Here is a 19,010-nt window from a genome sequence, read left to right on the forward strand (position 1 = left end):
ACTTTCTTTGGATTGTGACAGTTGGAATGATGAGATCATGAGGTAGACTTGAAAGTCTGTAACAATTCGATGGCAATCGGTCATATTTATGACAAAACCTAGACCCGCCATGTGGTCGCAATTTATTTAAAAAAAAACAAACAAGCAAAAAGAAACCAAGAAGATCATTAGAGTCGCGCAGATAAATTTTGCGGAACTCACAAATGCCTGTGACACGGTGGTTGAGCAAATATTTCAGTCTGCGGTAGACCAACGGTAGAGACTAAATTTATCACTCTGAGAGTCGGCATCATTTAAAAAGCCATTACTTAAACAGATATATGCAGTCGGCAACGTCACAGATTCTGCATATAAAGCGGCTTTCTAAACATCTGAATGCCATCTGTTCTCGGCGGTGTACCTTTGCATAGCGCTTGTCAGGGTCACAGGTGGATGAAGCCCATCCCGCCACGCTTCGCCTGAAAGGCCTCCGACGACTGAGCGGATGACACGCTTTTCTGTTTTCCCGAAGGCACGTACACTTGAAATATCGCGGAATCCTTCAGGTTTCTGTCTCCGCCGCTTGAAAAGAGACTCTCGATGTCGGCTTGAAAGAGGAGCATATTTAGAAACAAATGCTTCACGGGGACCCCCGCAGCACTTTTTCCGCAATAAGCCAAACATAGTAACTCTACTAATATTGACTGTTCCCCGCTTTAAACTCTGGAAGATTCTATAAAATACATTTGTGCAATTAGATGGTCTATTAAGTGTTTAAAATGTATGCATATTTTTTGGGAGAAACTGGTTCCTTGGGAGATTTAAGTACTTTGTGTTTACAGCCATACAATTTCACCAAATCGCCCATGTGTCCTTGTTGGATCATTTCTTGCCGGGCTTATTGCTGACCTTATGTGAGCAATCAGTTTAATCAGATTGAACCATTTGTATCATGATTCAGGGGACTGCCGCATCAACAGGTCTCAGGACTTTGAGGAAAACACACTTTAAAGAGTCTGTCTGAGAGACATGACCGGCACGAGGAAATAAACTGCACACTCCTGAGGAGGCAGGGATTCACAATGCAGGAAGTGAATATTAAAAGTCACCATTCTCCGTGCCTGGTAAAGTAATTGTTGAGTCATTGAGATTGATTAACAAGCTTTGTGGCGCCTCTCAGCAATACGCTATTGTCAGTTGTTATACTAAGGAGCCTCGTAATTGACAATCTATGACAGATGTTGGATGTGAGCATCGTTGTGATTTGGGAGACGATTTCATAGGTTGTAGCCGAAATATAGCTGAAATACGAGCCGATTATTAATGCTTGTTTGGAAGAATGCAAAACCAAAGAAAGTCCCGAACGGGGAAGACAATTGAAAAATGGTCAGTCCCGAAGAGGATCAGTAAAACGAGTCAGACCTCTTAAGGCAATTTAGTCCACATTGGTGCAGGATAGAGTCGGGCTGGTTCTGTTTGTTTTTGTTTTACTTTTTGAAACTTTGTTGGTGTGATGCACATACAAATAGAGCTTTTAAAGTCCTAGTGAAATGAAAATTTGACCTCCAAAACACTCTGGCTGTCGCTTCTAGGGACATTCTTATGCTAACTGGCCGAAGGGTAAAATGTTAAAACACGGCAATCTGCGAGAAAATAGCCGATAAACAGCGGAATTTTCGCTGCTGGGCGGAGCTTCTGACAATAATAGAGTGATGTCACTAGATGTGCACACGCCCAAGTTGTGTTTACATTATGGCGGATCAGAGTTTTGACGACGAAGAGGCTGAATTTAACGATATTTCATCATCATCGGGCATTTCAAACCCAGTGATTGATGAAGAAGATACAGAAGGGTCGTTCTGCCATCGGTGACCCCGTCTGGAACATGTTTGAGGAAGCAGAAGACGCTTCGTCCTCGATTCGTCCTCGTCTCCTCAGCCTCAGCAGCCGCCAGTTTTCACCGCGGCTTTGAGGCTCATGACTTTTGGCAGAACGACCCGGCTTCGTGGTTCGAGCGTGTCGAAGCGCTTTTCCGACTGCGCGGAATCACCGAAGATGAGTCCAGGAATTACTTGATCGTCTACTCGCCGCCTGAGCTAGTGGGAGCTGCTAGCTCGGGCGGCTAGCGGCTCCCGCTGCCTGTGCTCCTTTTCTCCTCTCTCGGTCTCTTCCAGGCTCAATCTTTTGTCAAGGCTCATAAAACGCCGACTATAACTTCAGAACACTGTTAAAATTTCGATATTTAAGAGGGAAACAAGCCAATGTAAACACAACAGATTGAGATCTGCACAACTCCTGACGTCACGCTCACGAAAAAGGATTCCCCCGACTTCCTCGGTTGGAGATTCAAAATTCAAATAATTTGTTATGCGACAACAGTGGTGGGGCAGAGTCGGAGGAACCTTATAAGTAGTAGCCCAACTATCGTTTTTTGCAAAGTAGTGTTTTACATTTCACTAGGCCTTTAAGTGATTTTGATACTTTTATCTGCAACTGTACAAAAATGCCTTTTTGTTTATTTAACAAAACGTTGCAAACGTCCCCCTCGGTGTATGGAACAGCTTTCTGCTATGCTGCAATGAGTTGTTAATCTGTGGGGCACATTTCATTCAGAATACTCAGCCAATCACAATATTTGCAAGATAAATAAAACAAAAGCCCGCTTCGCTGAAATTTGTTTCTATCTGGGATTCTTTCCATTCATCTTTCATACTCCCGGTATTTAGACGTGCAGGGAGTTGGGCGAAAAAAGCCACAGTGCACCCTGGACACCTCAGTCCACCGCAGGGAGACAGACCCACACATTTAGACCTTAGGTCACTCTGTAATCACATCACATGTCGTGAAAATCTACACCAGCAACAATGAGAGCATGGAAAAACCTCCCGGATCAAACCAGGAGCCGCGTTGCTGCGGTAATCCCGCGCTAACCACTCGTTCCAACACGCCAGCCAACCAGCCGGAGGATTTTCTCAAAACAACCAAGAATATCATCTCCCTGCCCAGTTCTCCACAATTTGTCATAAATCGATGGCGGTCACTTATCCAATTTTCGGTCTCCCAGCCCCTGCTAAAAATATATCTTGTCAGACCAGGTCATGTTTTTCACCGTTGTTTGTTCTCTTGCTGTTAACTGCTGATCTTTGCTGTCATAAAGATTCTCTGTATTGTTTAAAGAGGCATATTTGTCTTCCAAACTTGACGGGGAAACATTTCTGAATTTCTATTTTCATCCACTGTCGAATTATCAATAGTATAAAGGAAGAACGTCAAGGTTTTTCAATCTCAATAATGATAGTGCAGTAATAATAGCTATAAACAAATGAGGTGAACGATAAAGTTTTCTCTCCATCTTTCTCGTCTAATAGATTGAAGACATTTTGTGTCTCCACCAGTGTCAGTCCACACAAATCTGATATCCTTGTCTACCACTGCCATTTTTTTTTTCAGATTGAAAACTAAAGCTTAAGCTTTTCCTTCCATCATTTCTCAAAAATCATTCACACAAGTATTCCTTACAAAAAAATCTGTCCTCACAAATTCAATGGCATACCAAAGCGGAGACGTCTCCCCTTCAGTGTGGCGGCACGGCGGCTCTTGACATGCGAAAGTTCGCTCGCCTTTTTTTTTATTTTCAGGAACAGCCGCATCATTTTCTATTTCCTCCCACCAGCCAGACGCCCGGCGGTCTCGTCTGAAAGCCAGAGACGCCGGCGCTTCTCTGCGCATCCGCTTTGAGGGGCCGTGGCAGCAGAGTAATAAAAAACCCGCGGCTCAGTCTGACAGCGCTGTTCCTCGGCGAAGTCGATGTCCTGATGTTTTTACACTTGGAAGAACGCAGGTGGTGGTGGGGAAAAAAAACAAAAAAAAAAACCTCCCGCTTCGGATTAGCAGCGTTCCAGCGCCGCTGCAGGCGTGGCCTGAATACGAGTGACGCTCCCGCCGGCCGCGATCGGCCAATTTCCATAATGAAGTATGTGATTCATGGCCGATCACAAAAGGTCCTGAATCACATGCTTGTGTGCAGCGTCCTCGTCTGCCTTCCCTTCACACTGCGGCAAACACGTCCGCCGTGGACAAGTTTTGACGCCGGGCGTGCGTCACGAGGGGGGAAAAACGTCAACAAAATCAGCGACAGTCAGACGGCAGTTAACGCTCAAGACCCTAATTGATTTTGGCGATGTTGTGAGACACGTTGAATTTGATCTATTTGCACTATTCTAGCCTGTTGGGAGCCGTAACGTTTTTAATCTGTTAAAAGTTTGCGTGATTTCAGGTAAAGTTAAGTGTTTTTCAGTTTTCCATTTGACTTGAGTGGTTGCTGTTTTGTGCCTCTCAGGATTTTGTTGGGGTTTTTTTTTGTCTTCTCTGGAAGAAGTAGCCCCCGTCGTAACTAAATCAAAACATTTACAGCCAATCCATGTGATCGCTATCGGGGATCAGTCACGGCTGATCGGAATCGGCCCTCATAAAACCTGATGGGAGCGTCTCCACTAAATACGTCAGTGTTTTCGTATCGTGTGGACAGATGCATTCGTGGATGCGGCTTTCTGTGTATGGAAAAGTTTTTATGAACGGAAATGTTTTTTTCCGTTTGCACGCGGCCTCAGTGTTGCTTTTACAGGCTTTTTTTTTTTTTTTTAACCATTTCAATAAGTCATACATACATCTTTTGTTTATCGTCTCTCCTGTGGGTTTGAAATGGTGCTGTTCTTGTGAATGAAAGCAGGTGTAATGTTATTTTTTTTTTATATATATATATGGAAAGAACAAGAACAGCTTTCGTGGTTATCTCCATTTTTTTTTTTTTCTGCATTGCATTGTTGTTGAAATGCTTTTCAGGTTTCTTTTGGTTTTTTTCCGATATTTCAATAACAAAATAGAATTCCAAAATCAAGATAACTCTTATGGATTAGAAAAAAGAAGTTCATTAGAAACACTGGACAGGTTGAGATGGCGATTGGTATTTTAAATATTTTTTGGGGAGGCTTTTGTACAAGAAGCTCGATATGCTCCAGTTATCACCGCTGATCTAATATATACTTAGATTTATCTGTAATTATTGTCATTTCATTGAGTTGAAAAAAAAACAAAAACTTAACACTCACTCAAATGCCGGGTCAAGTTCAAGAACGTGACGTTGCGAAGTTCAGGGAAATTGATCGGCGCTATAAATTCGGGGATTTGTGAGGTTTCTCTCCGATACTCTGTTGTCTTGGAAACGGAGAACACATTTGTGGACGGCTCGCGACGGCCGCCACCGAAATGGGACAGCCTTGTTGCACATAACTGATGCAATCAATCTTCACATTGCACCTGCCAAAGGGACACAGCTTGTAGGGTCATATTTAAACACGGGGGGGGGGGGGGGGGGACCTCGCCACGTCGCTTCACCAAAGGTAATGACGGCACCGTTTAATTTAACCAATCTTCTTCAACTTGTGGGCTTTTGATTCCTGCAGCACTTTTACTGCATTTAACAGATTTTTCCGCACATAAACATTCCCACTTCAGTCGAGCAGAATATTTATATTTTGAATTTCTTTTATTTCGTATCCCACCATTTTTTGACACAAATTGTGAATGCGCGTGAAAAGGTTGTGTTTGTGCAAATTGCACAATACTTCTGCCCGCGTGCAGTTCAAAGCCCTAAATGCAGACAATAAATCAAAACGCACAAAGAGAAAGCAGAGTGGAAACCTTGAAAGAGAATTTCCTTTGACATATATAAGAGAGGAATTGAACCCGCTACAATAACGATTCAAACCTCGTGTGTTCGAACTGAAGTATATCCATTGAGTTTTCAGTTGCAAAGTAGAATATTCCCATTTTTATTTTGTTGATTTTTTTTCAAATTGTCTTTGTGTGATTGCTGGAGTTTTTGGTCAAACCACGTATATTTTTAAAGGAATGAAAACTGTGAATCGGGAGCACAAACAGAAGAGAACTAAAACTGATGATTCTTTGCACTTGAGAACATTTTTGCATGGCAATCAATTAAAATCGATGAAAAAAACCCGCCAGATTTAAGCAACCAGCAGCACATGGGCAAATGCAGCCAATGGCCCGCTGCGTGCTGCGTGTTTTCAACGTTCTTTCTCGTGAGATATAATTGCCTCGGAATTGTTAATTACACTATTTAACTTCCCACTTTGACGAACTCCATCTGTCACAGGTGTTCACAAATCACCTATACTGGAAATAATAGTGGCTTCTGATGCCAAAATTCCCGCTTTTTCAGAGAGGAAAATGACAAATCAGAGATTTTATTTTCCAATCCTTTTTTTTTTTCTCAAAATTGAACTCTTTAGGAAAAAAATGTAATGACGACAGAATTATCAGGAAAGATTCTGCTTTTACAATTTGGACCGCAAATCCTCATTGGTTGTATTTCAATAAACACCCCAATCGATACAGTCCTCCGCAGATTTGTCTCAATCTGCAAACATTGACCGTACCTGCAGATACAAGGCAGAGCTGATATTGAACCACACGCCAAAAAAAATCTTGGATCGTTCATGTGGACACACACGCACACACACACACACACACACAAACACACACACACATCGCCACCTCCCCGGTATCAGCAGCCACGCTGATAACGGGTCATGAGCGCAACGTGGAAGAGTGGAATGTGTGGTATGACCTTCAACCCAAATGTCAATGTTGCACCGTGGTGAGTGGGGAGACGGAGAGACAGAGGAGTGAAATGGAATCTCAATGTGTTCGTAAATCACGGAGGAAACGCTGTTTGTGTGTGTGTGTGTGTGTCAGAGAGAAAGAGGGAGAAGGTGAGAAAGAAAACGACAGCGAGGAAGAACGGAGGAGAGAGAGAGTGAGAGAGGAAGAGAGAGAGAGAGAGAGAGAGAGAGAGACAGGCGGCGTGTGTGTTCGTGCGCTATCGTGACTAACAGCCGGTTGTTATTCATCTTGGCATGCGGCTCCCAGCAGCCCCCACACATCAGGTGTGAGATTGGCGGGGGAGAGGAGGGGGTGAGGGAGGGGAGGAGGGGAGGAGGAGGCGGCGACGGCGGCGGGGTGGAGGGTTGTAACAGCGTCAAAACATTCCTCTCTCAAAGCGACGAATCTGCGCTTTCGCACCAGATAACCCTCCCCCCTCCCTCCCTCCTCCCTCCCTCCTCCCTCCCTCCTCCCTCCCTCCTCCTCCTCCTCCTCCCCCAGCCCTCCTAACCCCGACTCCTCGCGCTCGCTCAGCAGCTCTCCGCCTTTCCATTCCTGTTGCTGTTTGCCTTTAGTGCATTTGCATGATTTAAAGGATAGGCTCCGATTTATTTATTTATTTATTTTATTTTTTTGGGCTCTTTTTCTTTGAAGCGTTCTTTGTCACTGCTCACATGCTGTATATCCTGTGGCTGTAATCATGACTCGCTTCCATAATGGGACTGAAGCGATCCATTCAGTGTTTCCTTCGGAATAGGGTGTAAAACTATTTTCTGAGGGATCTAGATCCTTGTCCTTGTTTGCTCTCTTTGAACAGAAACTCTTGTTTTTGGGGCAGTTTGGAAACTTTATCTTGGCCCTGGCTTGAGTATAAATGGTGATAGAGTCTCAGTTTTGAGAATTACAATAAGGTATTGCATTACAGTTTCATCATCCGTTTTCCCGTACCTGTTTTATCCCCACTTGGGTCTCAGGGGGCTACAGAAGCCTGTCCCAGCTCACACTGGGCAGAAGCCGGAGCCCACCGTGGCCGGGTGGCTGCTCCAGCTCAGACCGACACAATAACAACACCTCCAGCCAATTTGCAGTCACCAGTGAACCCAGTAAGCTCGTGTTCGATTGGGCAAGGATGTAGGGGAAGGAGAGTCCCGACTGGGATTCAAACTCAGACCCCCTTGCCGCAAGGCGATGGTGCAAATCACCGCTCTCCGTGTTAGCTTGGTTTCACCTCACTTAGTAAAATCTGTCAATTAAGGAAGGCAACCCTGATAAATTTCACATTTTGCTGGATTCTTATTTCGGAGCAGCACCTGTGGCTGGATTCTCCACTTCTTTAAAAAGAATAAATACATTTCCGTCTCTGATATGATTGAGAATTCAAACAGCTTCTGTTAGTGCTTTTAAATGTAACATTTGTGTTGCGTCAAGTTGATATTCTGGTCCACAGTAGCAAGACATCACTGCAGTCTCTGTCGGCCAGCCCAGTCTTTAACCTCCTCCTCATTTCTTCTGCAAGAAGAATGCAGAATATTCTTGGTAGTAATTTCTTTGACGCCACAAAAGTTGATGATACATACTTCTTTCGGAAAAAACAATCAGTAATTTGAACCTTTTTGAACCCTTATCAACCCTTCAGGTCTCAAACTTCATGTGAAGCTGAAGACAAACTACACATCAGGCCATTTTCAAGTGAATACAGAAAACGTTCGTTGCATTATGGCGCTCCGTTTACATGACAATGGTGCTTGGAGCCACTGAAAACACAACTTTTGCGAGAACAGCTTCCAAAGGTGAAACTGTTTAAAAAAAAAAAAAAAACTACAACCTCATCTCTGTACAGACGGAGGAAAAAGCAACGTTGTCGTCTGTCCATACGGCTGCCGTTGTTAATATTTGTCGTGTTTTATTTTCTGTTCATGGATGTGGGGTTTCATTACGAAAATAAACAACAGCACCCACTAGGGGCCCTACATGAAACTGATCGTTTTTAAAGCATTGCCGTTTATATTTGGAAATGCAAAAACGATGTGTTTTCACTTGAAACGTCGTGTAAACAGGGACTTAGGACCTTAAAAGTTTTTGGGTTTTTTTAATGTACAAGTTTGAAAGTGTCATTTAAAAATGTTGAAAGGGCAAGTTGGCCATGATGACCTGATCTCTCAGACAGCCTTTCTAGTGTCATTTAGCCACTTGTTAACAGCCGTATAAAAACAGCAATAAACTATTCAATGACTGATTGTTAAATAACACGTGAAACTCGTTGGGCCACTGGTTCAAAATGAACATTATTCTGGTTATCCATCCAAAACCTCTTTCACAACACACCTTTAGATAAAGAACACAAGAAGTCAAATTCTTAAACAGCAAACTTTTTTTTCGGCTTCAAGACTCTTTGCTGCAGCTTTTTTATTCTAATTGGTGGCAACAACATTATTCATGTACATTGTTGTCAATGTACGTGTCTGCTTGTTCTTTGCATCTGGAGAATAAAGAGGTTGTCATATATATGTAGTAGTAATGAATGAAAAATGATGCATGATAGGTGGAAGCTGCAGTTGTAGTTGAGAGCTGGAGAAGCACAAGAATCCATATTTATATAAACCAATCATAAATCGTCCTGATCATAGAATTTACTGTCCCAGCTTCAATGTAAGCTGGAAAATAGCGTCGGAGGAACCTGTGTTTCTGTTTTTTGATATCGGAGTGTGGCTGCTGGTTGAGAGGCTCGTTTTCCAATCCCGATATTGGCGGTTCAATTCCAATCTCCCTGGGAAAGACACTGAGCCCCATGGCTCTCCTAATGGCTGCAGCTATTGGTGCGGGTGTGCATGAATGGATGAATGTGACTAATTGAATAAAGAGGGCTGGGATTGATGAAGCGGTGAAAATGTGGGATGCGAGTAAAATCCCCTCAGAAGTTAATTTAGAGTTTGGTCACATAGACATGGACCAGCTTCTCCTGTTGCAAAACAACAAATATTGGGGTAAAATATGTTGATGAAAAACCCCCTTTGGTTGATTACAAGAAAATGTACCTTTGTTTTTTCTTTATTAAAACTCTGGATTTCAACGTTCTAAAGCAGCAGTTTTCAATCCCGACCCTGAAAATCAGCTGATCTCTTTGTATCATTGTCCCTCCCTGTTGCAGTCCACCTGGTCGCGGTGAGGGGCTTGATGATGACGTCATCGTCACATGTGGGCCCGGTTTACATGATAACATTTCAAAACTTTTTGAATACGGCTCCCAAAGGTAGAACCTTTTCGAAAACGCTCCGCCTCTTGTGTCCGTGTGAACCAGGACCAGGGATGAGCGACCTGCTCCCACACACGTTTCTGACAGAAGTGGTGTTTCATCCATTGTACTAAATATCTGGGCTTTCCTTCCCTCGTTCTCCTGCAGTCTGCAGCAGGCAGAACAATGTCCTTCTCCTCCAGACCTCATTCATGAGTTTAAGTAACGAGGTTAATAAAGCACTCATACGCACATTGTTTGTAACCTAGTTTCTTCAATTACCATGATTCTCTTTTGTATGTATACCTCCTGTTCTCTCTCTCTCTCTCTCTCTCGCTCCCCACATTAACCTCTCCTGCTTTTTCTCGTCCCCCTTTCTTTCTTTCTTCCACAGTAGCCTTTCACTCCACTCTTTCTCCAGCTACCTCTTTTTCCTCTGTGTTCTCTAAGCGTCTCTTCCCCCTCGCTCGTCTGTTCACCAGTTCCCTGTTACAGCATCCCTGGCATTTATCTCTCTTACATTATTTTTTTCGCTGCTCTCCTTTGTGTAGCGGCTCCCTCCCACCTGTGTCCTCTCCGTCTCGCTCCCCCCCCCCCCCCCCCCCATCTCACTCCTTCCCTGATATTGATCTGCATTCTAGCCATACAGCTGAACCGCCTGTGGCTCTGCAATGAGCTCACAGCTCACTTCGTCTGTATGTACGCAAGTGTGCAAGCGGGAAAGAGCTCCTCCAATTCCCAGTATCCCTCAGCACTGCTGCAATCTCAACGCGGAGCCAGTTAAATCTTTTTTTTTTGTGTGAAATGTGGTTTTTGGTTTGTGAATAATTTGTGCCTCTCTGGGTCATTTCTGTTGTCCGGCCAGGAAAATACCAAAACGGTGCTCCACGTCTTCATTTACCGAGGAGAAGACTGAAGATCGCCGCGTTATCGGCTGAGCGTTGTCTGGTTAAACATCTGTTCGGTATCCTACAAGCACTTGAACTATATTTTTGGACTCCTCTACCCTTCTGGCAGAGCTGCCCACTGTGCACACTGAAATCTCTTGCAAAATCTCCGTCAACAAACTGCAGCAGCACATCCTCTCTGGCTCAGCCAGTCCAGGGAAACGACTCGTTCAGACTGAGGTCACTGATATTTGCCTGCAGAGAGGTTCCCCTACAGGCTCTTGTTCTGCTGTTTGGGGGGGCTGATTTTGTTACTCGCCCATCCATAAATCCATCTTCTATAGTGCCTTATCAGTGGGTGAATGCTGGGTGTACACCCTGACAGATGCACAGATAGACAGACACTTAAAGTCCTCGTGAAATGTAAAACACTACTTTGCAAAAAACGATAGTTGGGGTTCTACTTATAAGGTTTCTCCGACTCTGCCCCACCACTGTTGTCGCATAACAAAGTTATTTGAATTTTGAATCTCCAGCCGAGGAAGTCGGGGGAATCCTTCTTCTTGAGCGTGACGTCAAGAGATGTGCAGATCTTGATCTGTTGTGTTTACATTGGCTTGTTTCCCTCTTAAATATTGAAGTTTTAACAGTGTTTTGAAGTTATAGTCGGCGTTTTATGAGCCTTGATGAAAGATTGAGGATGGAAGAGACCCGAGAGAGGAGAAAAGGAGCACAGGCGGTGGGAGCCGTTAGCTCGGGCGGCTAGTAGACGATCAAGTAATACCTGGACTCGTCTTCGGTGATTCCGCGCAGTCGGAAAAGCGCTTCGACATGATCCAGGAAGCCGGGTCGTTCTGCCAAAAGTCAGGAGCCTCAAAGCCGCGGTGAAAACTGGCGGCTGCTGAGGCTGAGGAGACGAGGACGAATCGAGGACGAAGCGTCTTCTGCTTCCTCAAACATGTTCCAGACGGGGTTACCAATGGCAGAACGACACATTCTGTGTCTTCTTCATCAATCACTGGGTTTGAAATGCCCGATGATGATGAAATATCGTTAAATTCAGCCTCTTCGTCATCAAAACTCTGATCCTCCATAATGTAAACACAACTTGGGCGTGTGCACAACCAGTGACATCACTCTATTATTGTCAGAAGCTCCGCCCAGCAGCGAAAATACCGCTGTTTATCGGCTATTTTCTCGCAGATTGCCGTGTTTTAACATTTTACCCTTCGGCCAGTTAGCATAAGAATGTCCCTAGAAGCGACAGCCAGAGTGTTTTAGAGGTCGAATTTTCATTTCACTAGGACTTTAAGCCGCGGTTCCAACTGCACTTTCTGTGCCGGGGCGGGTTTCCGCGTGGTCCAACTGAAAAAGTCGTGGATGGTACGGCTATGGTTTTCCACTACCCCCTCCTTTGAGGTAGCGAGCGCCACAGGAACGGGTCTGCGAGGAGGAGCGACAACGCAGCCGTCTGCCGATTGGTCGTGACCATCGACACATTTTTACCCTACTTCCTGTGGTTGGACCGCGCGACAGAGTTGGGACCTGGATGTGCTTTGCCGTACCTTAACCTCCCGCTCTGACCGGCACCGCGCCGCAGCTTTACACTGGCATGCATACCGATGGGCAATTTCACATTCATCCGTTCACCTCAAATCGATGTTTCAGGACTGTGGGGAAAAAAACAAAGTACACACAGAGAACGTATATTTAGAGAACGTGCAAACACGACACAGAAAGACCTCATTTCCTGAAGTTAATCCAGGCAGTCCCACTGTGAAACAATAAATGACCATGTGGCTCAGATTTCTATCTGCAGTCTTGATTAAATAAGTTGTATTCTATATGTGTGTGCGTGTGCGTGCGTGTATTATATAATAATTGTCTCTATAAATACAGACAACTATTTTCAAACTGAAATCCTCTCCATAAAAGTGATTCTCTTCAGACTTACTGTATATAAAGTTAAATTAATGAAGAATAATGATGGAAATAATAATGAAGCAAGTGTTCCCCACATTTTTCCCCACAAGTGTGCATGTCAATAAATGAGATTACAAACGTAGAAAGGGTACTTAAACACTGTAGAGTGGAATAAAAATAGATATAATATAATAATAAATCAAACGTTTTTCTTGCGTTTCGTAAATTGTTTTCAGCATTTGCAGTACTGCATAATTGGACGGGGTTTTCAAAACATTGCTGCGTAAAGGCGAAACCTGTCTGAAACGAAAACTCAAAAAAAACCTCAAAAAAACCCTCAACAACAACTTGAAACGTTGTGGAAACGGGGCCTGAATCATACAAAAACAATTGAACTCCTACTGGACAATTCAGGATCGGCATTATTGGGAACGTCAACAACTCTGACTTCTAAAAGATTTTCCTGCCGATGTGATTGATAGCAGGAGGACATACCAGAGTACAGATGTTGCCGAAGCATTAATACGCCAGACACAAGTCTAGCCACCCTTTAAATTTTTAATATCGATGTAATTGTGTTTTTGCAACCTCTCCTGGCTCAGTCTTCCATTCATACATCTATTGAATCTGCCGCATTCCGACTCTTCTGTTCTGACAGACCCACGTCGGTCCCGGCCACCACAGGGCAGCCGTGCACATAGAACAAGAAGACACATTTGAACAAAGACTCTCTTGGATTGAGGCTACATCGCTTACCATCACACCATTGTGTGCCCCCCCCCCCAGTGTGTTAGTTTAAAAAAAAAAACTTTAAAACTCTTTGAATTTTCAAGGTCATAAGATGAAAGACTCTTGAAGATGAGGGTGTGCAGACTTAAAACGCTAATGAAACCCGCTTGGTTGAAAAGATTATCTTGCCAGCTAAAATGACTTTGTCTATCCTAAACCTTTGTTGGCCACAAAGTTTTAAATTTTCTGCTGCGATGCATTCACGGATGTCACAATCCCGTTCGGTTTTTGTTGAGTGAACCAAGGTGATGCTAACTTCCAGGTTGGCCTACTGAGTAGACGTCACCTCACTGCTTCTCTACCGTTCTGTCATGTGAATAAAGCTGTGCGGTAAAAAAAATACTTGATCGCGTCAAATGGTTTTTGTTTCACTTTCTGAAAAAACAAAAGGTGAGCAGGGCTTTTTTTTGTATTTCTTCCCGTGCCTATAAGCCTTATGAACGACGTGCTACAGCAGCGTTTCTTGCACACTTGTCCTTGATCTTCTTTGGCTGGGACGAGGCCTGACTGAGAAGTGGGTGCGAACAAAAGAATCTGCCACGTCAGTTGGTTGAAACGGGATTAAACCAAACTCGTGAATTAGTGAAGACGCGTTCAGCAGGCCTCTTTGTGTTGACCAGATGAAATCAGTTTAACGATGAGATATAGATCACGTCATTGTTTATTGTGCTAACGGACTGTGGCCTCTATGGCCTTCACGACTGCGTCACCCTCAACCATGCTGACCTATTAGCTCCCTCCAAGTGCGTACTTTTGCTTGTTAGATCAGAAACAGACCTGCTTGTGGATTTTCAAGCGAAGCAGTAAAGTAATGAAATACGATCATGGCAGGACGGTTCAGATCTACGAGGTTGAGAGCCTACCAGATGCCTGAACACTGCACAGTTGTTTGTAACCCTGCGAGACAGACTTTTATTACTCTAAGAGGCTATCACGAGGGCAGTAATTTCCTCTTTCATTGCAATAATAATGAGGTAAACAGTAGAATTACAGCTTTCATGTTCCAGAGCAATCCACCAAAAGTTGTGCCACTTTAAAGTTTGGTCCAAACTTTCTTTTCTCCACGGGATTTCCTCTCCGGTCACACGCTCGGACTCATCATATCAAAGCCTTCTTTTGCTCCCCATGAGAACGGAGCCGCGTGTGAACATGTGCAGTATGTATTTTCATGCTCAACTTTGGACCGTCATGTCATTCTGGTTTCCAACATGCAGACACGTAACGAAGAAGTTTGATTGTACGGAAGCACATTTAATTTCAAGCCCCAGTTGTTCAGCAGTATTGCATTTTACAGGGTTGGTGATCAACTTTTTGCTCGAAGCACCGGACATTTATGGAAATAAGAGCAAAAAAACGAAAAACAACTCATGTTCAGTTTTCCGGGGGGGGGGACCGCTTCATGCATGTTGTCTCCCGCGGACCACGTTCGTTTAAAACTATTTGAGATATTTAAGGTTGGCTGCCTTATTTGCACAGAATAAATACTCGGCCAGAAATACCAACTTTGAGTGCCACGGTCAATTCAAACCAGGCAAGAGACTTCAGCCCACCAATCCATTTGAATGCACAGTGTGCGTTTCGGCTGCAGGAATGCCAAGCAGGGTGCAGGAAAGTACGACAGCAGTTTTTTTTTCTGGGAAGACGTTAAATCAGAATCAATCGCTGCTGTAATGCAAATCTCCATCATGCCACAGTGACCAGTCGCATAAAGTGACAATCGGATAAGTAGATTACCCACGAGATGAAAAGTGACAAGTTGTGAGTGCAGTATGAGTTATTTACAAACCCCCTTGTGTACCATTAACACAAGATTAGAGTTCTTTTTGGTTCTGTTTGTACAATGCCCATGCAGCCACCCTCCCCCGCCCATATGTGCGATGTCCTCAGATTTGGTTGTAATTGTGTTTTTGGTGCTAGAAATGATGTGAAGGTAGACACGTACCTTTTAGAGGTTTTGAAGAATTCTAGTTTGTATGTTCCAAGAGAGTCATCAGTGGAATTCCAGTTGGTCAGCAGCGTCTTACGGCGTATTCACATTCCCGTTTGATCCGGACCAGAGTCTCTTCAAGGAAAAACTGTTTTCGTTTTGGGCGACGCGAACACGACCACGAACTCTTAACTGGAGCCAACAAGCGAACTCTGGTCCTCTTGAACTGCTCGGCCTCAGTTGGTTGGTAAATGGTCTTTCTGAGCGGGTGTGGGGTGAGAGGAGGTGACGCAGTGCGCAATGCATTCTGGGTAGTAAACCAACAAAGCTAACCGCGCAAATCAGAAAGAAGCAGACGCAGAAAGATGTAGTAAAAAATATATCGAATTATAAGAATTAGTGAAAAAGGTGCTTATTCATATCTGGTCTGAAGACTAAAATATGGCAGTAGTTTGTGGCTAGCCGTTAGCCAACTAGCCTAGCCATCACGAACTAAAGCGGCGGGACTTCCGGTTTTGGTCCGGACCAATTAATGAGCTGTGTTTCTTCTTCACTTCTTCTCTGGTCAGTTTTTGTTTCGGGCGACCTGCCTGCTCTGATCCTGTTGGCATCTTGATCAACTTTGCCAGACATTGTCTAAAGGGGCCACTCGGTCACAGAGGTCGTCAGTCCATCACACAACCACTGCAGAGAGACGAACAAATAACTAATATACTCCAGAAGCTTGTCTTTGTGTCGTGGGAGAAAGGAAAAGCACCAGGCGACCTCCAAGAGAACATGCAAACACTACTGATTATGATCCATTCCCACTGGCAAATGCAAGCCTTCTTGCCTCGAATTGACAGTAATGACGACAATTCCATAGTGCCGCGATAAAGCAATTACCTCTCCTCCCTGCTGTGAGACACACTTTGAGCGTCAGCATGCCGTATTTACCAGATCTACATCCGTCCCTCTTTTCTACCTGTTGTATAAAGACCAATGTAACGGGCTGGACACGGTCCCTGTTAAAACAGGGCAGAAGGATGTGTAGCCCCCCCCCTGGCAGGTCAACGGTTTTCACACACATTCACACCAACAGGCAAATTCACATTCACCAATTCAACTCACAACTGTGTGTCCTTGCATTTTTGGAAGAAACCTGAAATATGTGGTGGATAGAAACACCGTGCAGCGATGGGAAGAGCATGTCGACTCCACACAGAAAATTCCTGTCTGAACATTCTTGCTGCAAAGTGGCAGTGCTAATCCCCCCCCCCCCCCCCCCCCCCACACACACACACACACACACGTCATGCCCCATATCCACAAGCCAAAGAGAATTGACCATGTGTTAAATTTAGCAATGTGGCTGATTTGTGCGAGGAGAACCGTGGCCATAACATGCAGTTGAACAGGTGTCCCGCACGTTGCGTGTAACACGGACGACGGCGCGCCAGAAGAATAGCCGCGTTTCCCGATCATTCCAGCGCGGCGCGTTCTTCCCTCGTGGACAAATATGGCGTGCGCTAATTCAAACGCGTGTGTCTCCCTTCCAGCTGGCTCTGCAGTCGCGGCTGTGCGACAGGACTCGAATCGGAGAGTACTACCCCGGGGCGGTGCGCTACACGCAGGCCGACCTGGCAGACCTCAGCGATGACGACGACGACGACGACGCCAACGTGCTCTTCTACTCGCCCGACATGACCCTTAAAGACCGAGGGCCCTGAGAGAGAGCAGGAGAGCGAGACGGACGAGGAGGAGGAGGAGGAGGAGGAGGAGGAGGAGGGTCGCGGCCCGAGAGAGAAACGCCGCGGATTAGAAACGGAGAGGGAGGAGAGAAAAAAAAAAGAGGTAGGGAGGGAATGGAAGGGAAGATTGGGGGGACAGTCAGGCAGATAGGAGCCGGAGATGAGCTGTCAGGTTCCATTATTAATCCCCATCCTTTACTATTTAATATCCTAAAGACACACACACACACACACACGCACACATCCTGAGCAGAGCTCCGGCTCCCTGCAACGCCACGCTCAGAGAGCGAGGCTCTAAAGATCCCCTCTAATGTTTAAAGTCGTCTGCTGCATCCCCAAAGGTCTGCCAGCCATTTTCCTCCCTGCACAATTTTGTCCGACTCCCGCGTGCTGCAGCATTAGAGCTCGCCAGGACATATACATTTAAAAAAAAAAAAATGAAAAAAAACCAACATAAAGGGCGGCTAAAAGGCAATCATAACAAGGTGTTGCTTTAGCATGCACAGCAATTACCTTTTCACTTCTCCGCAGGAGATGAGTTGAAAAATGGGCCTTTTTATAAAAGCGCCACGTGTGTCAGATGTGAAAAAGCCTGTCGATCTACGCCGAGACGATTCTGGTTCTGAACATCGTGGCCAGAAGGTTGGTGTATTGTAGGAATAGAGAAAAGGTGAACGATCAAAACGTGTCAACTACGTCCAAACATACAAGTGTCTCTTGTCTCGTTAACATACGACGTTACTGTCGCCGAACCTCCCACGCAAGTATTTCCTTGAAAAGTTGTTTTGTATTTGTTTTGTTTTTTACGAAGTATTACACTTGTTTGCTATATTTATAACAGATCAACGTACTGTATATATTTAAGTCTACGCTCTATTTTTGTATGTGCCTTGGACTGGAATTTGTAAAGGAACTATTTCTCCTGGGCCAAACCTGCTGCTGCTCTCTCGTGTGACAGTGGAGACACGCAGCTGGATTCAGAACACGTCGCCTTACGAACAAATGAAAAAAAGAAAGAAAGAAAAAATGCAGCTATTAGTCAAACAAATACCCCCACACACACACACAAGCATGTTTCCGAGTTGCTTGTCAAAACAGGTTGGAAAAGATGACACACACACACACACACACACACACAGCGTCGGAACAGCCTTTGATGGTTCATCATCTCGTGGCCTTTGTCAGCGGCGCTGGGGGGACAGCTGAGGTGTGATTGGCAGGATAATGGAGCCACTTTATATTCAACCACAGCCGCTTTGGTTTTCCAATATCCAGGTTGTTTCGGCGGCGGCAGCAGCAGCGGCGTGCCCCGTCGACCGTCGGCTGACGAGCTGAACTGATGAACCGACGCTTGACCCCCTTTTTTTTTTGAAGGGGTTTTGAACTTTTTTGTTGGGCGTCAGTGCAACTTCAGCTCGTAGTTCACAGCGTCCCACCACTGTATTACACACACACACTCACACACACACACAATTCCACTGAGCGTCGACATCACTTGTAGCACTGTTGCTGGTTTTACTTGACTGTGCACTCCATCAAATAAATGAGCAGGAGAGACATTTCATAACAAAGCTGAGACTGGGCGTGTTTATTTCATTTTCACGTTGATGCCATCCCTCATTCCCTTTTGCTAAAGCGTGCAAAGTGTTGTTTTTTTGTCCGTCCCCCCCCCCTTGCCTGTAAGTGCGTGTACGTGAATGTCTGTTCAAGCATCTCTTAGACCTGGGCTGCTTAAATAATGGTTATTAATTATTGGTTGGACCCTGCCGGCCCTTTTGTGTCTACCAAACATGTTTAACTGGATTTTGATTAATGGAATATTTGCACCGCGTCCTCCAGGAGGGAAAAATCGGATGTTT

General features: G+C 44.8%; 1 protein-coding gene across 1 annotated transcript in view; it reads left to right on the forward strand.

Annotated features, from left to right (window-relative positions):
- LOC308148453 (cyclic AMP receptor-like protein A) overlaps positions 1-17,223 on the forward strand; it is a gene marked incomplete at its 5' end in the record, with an annotated part of 51,462 nt that extends 34,239 nt beyond the window's left edge. Inside the window, one exon of the mRNA XM_080521918.1 lies at positions 16,960-17,223. Coding sequence (XP_080378044.1) covers positions 16,960-17,130 — 171 coding nt within the window. The remainder of the gene's footprint in view (positions 1-16,959) is intronic.
- Between the last annotated feature and the right edge of the window lie 1,787 nt (positions 17,224-19,010).

Source organism: Blennius ocellaris (assembly GCF_963422515.1).
Source record: "Blennius ocellaris genome assembly, contig: SCAFFOLD_151, whole genome shotgun sequence".
In the NCBI taxonomy this organism is placed as follows: domain Eukaryota; kingdom Metazoa; phylum Chordata; class Actinopteri; order Blenniiformes; family Blenniidae; genus Blennius; species Blennius ocellaris.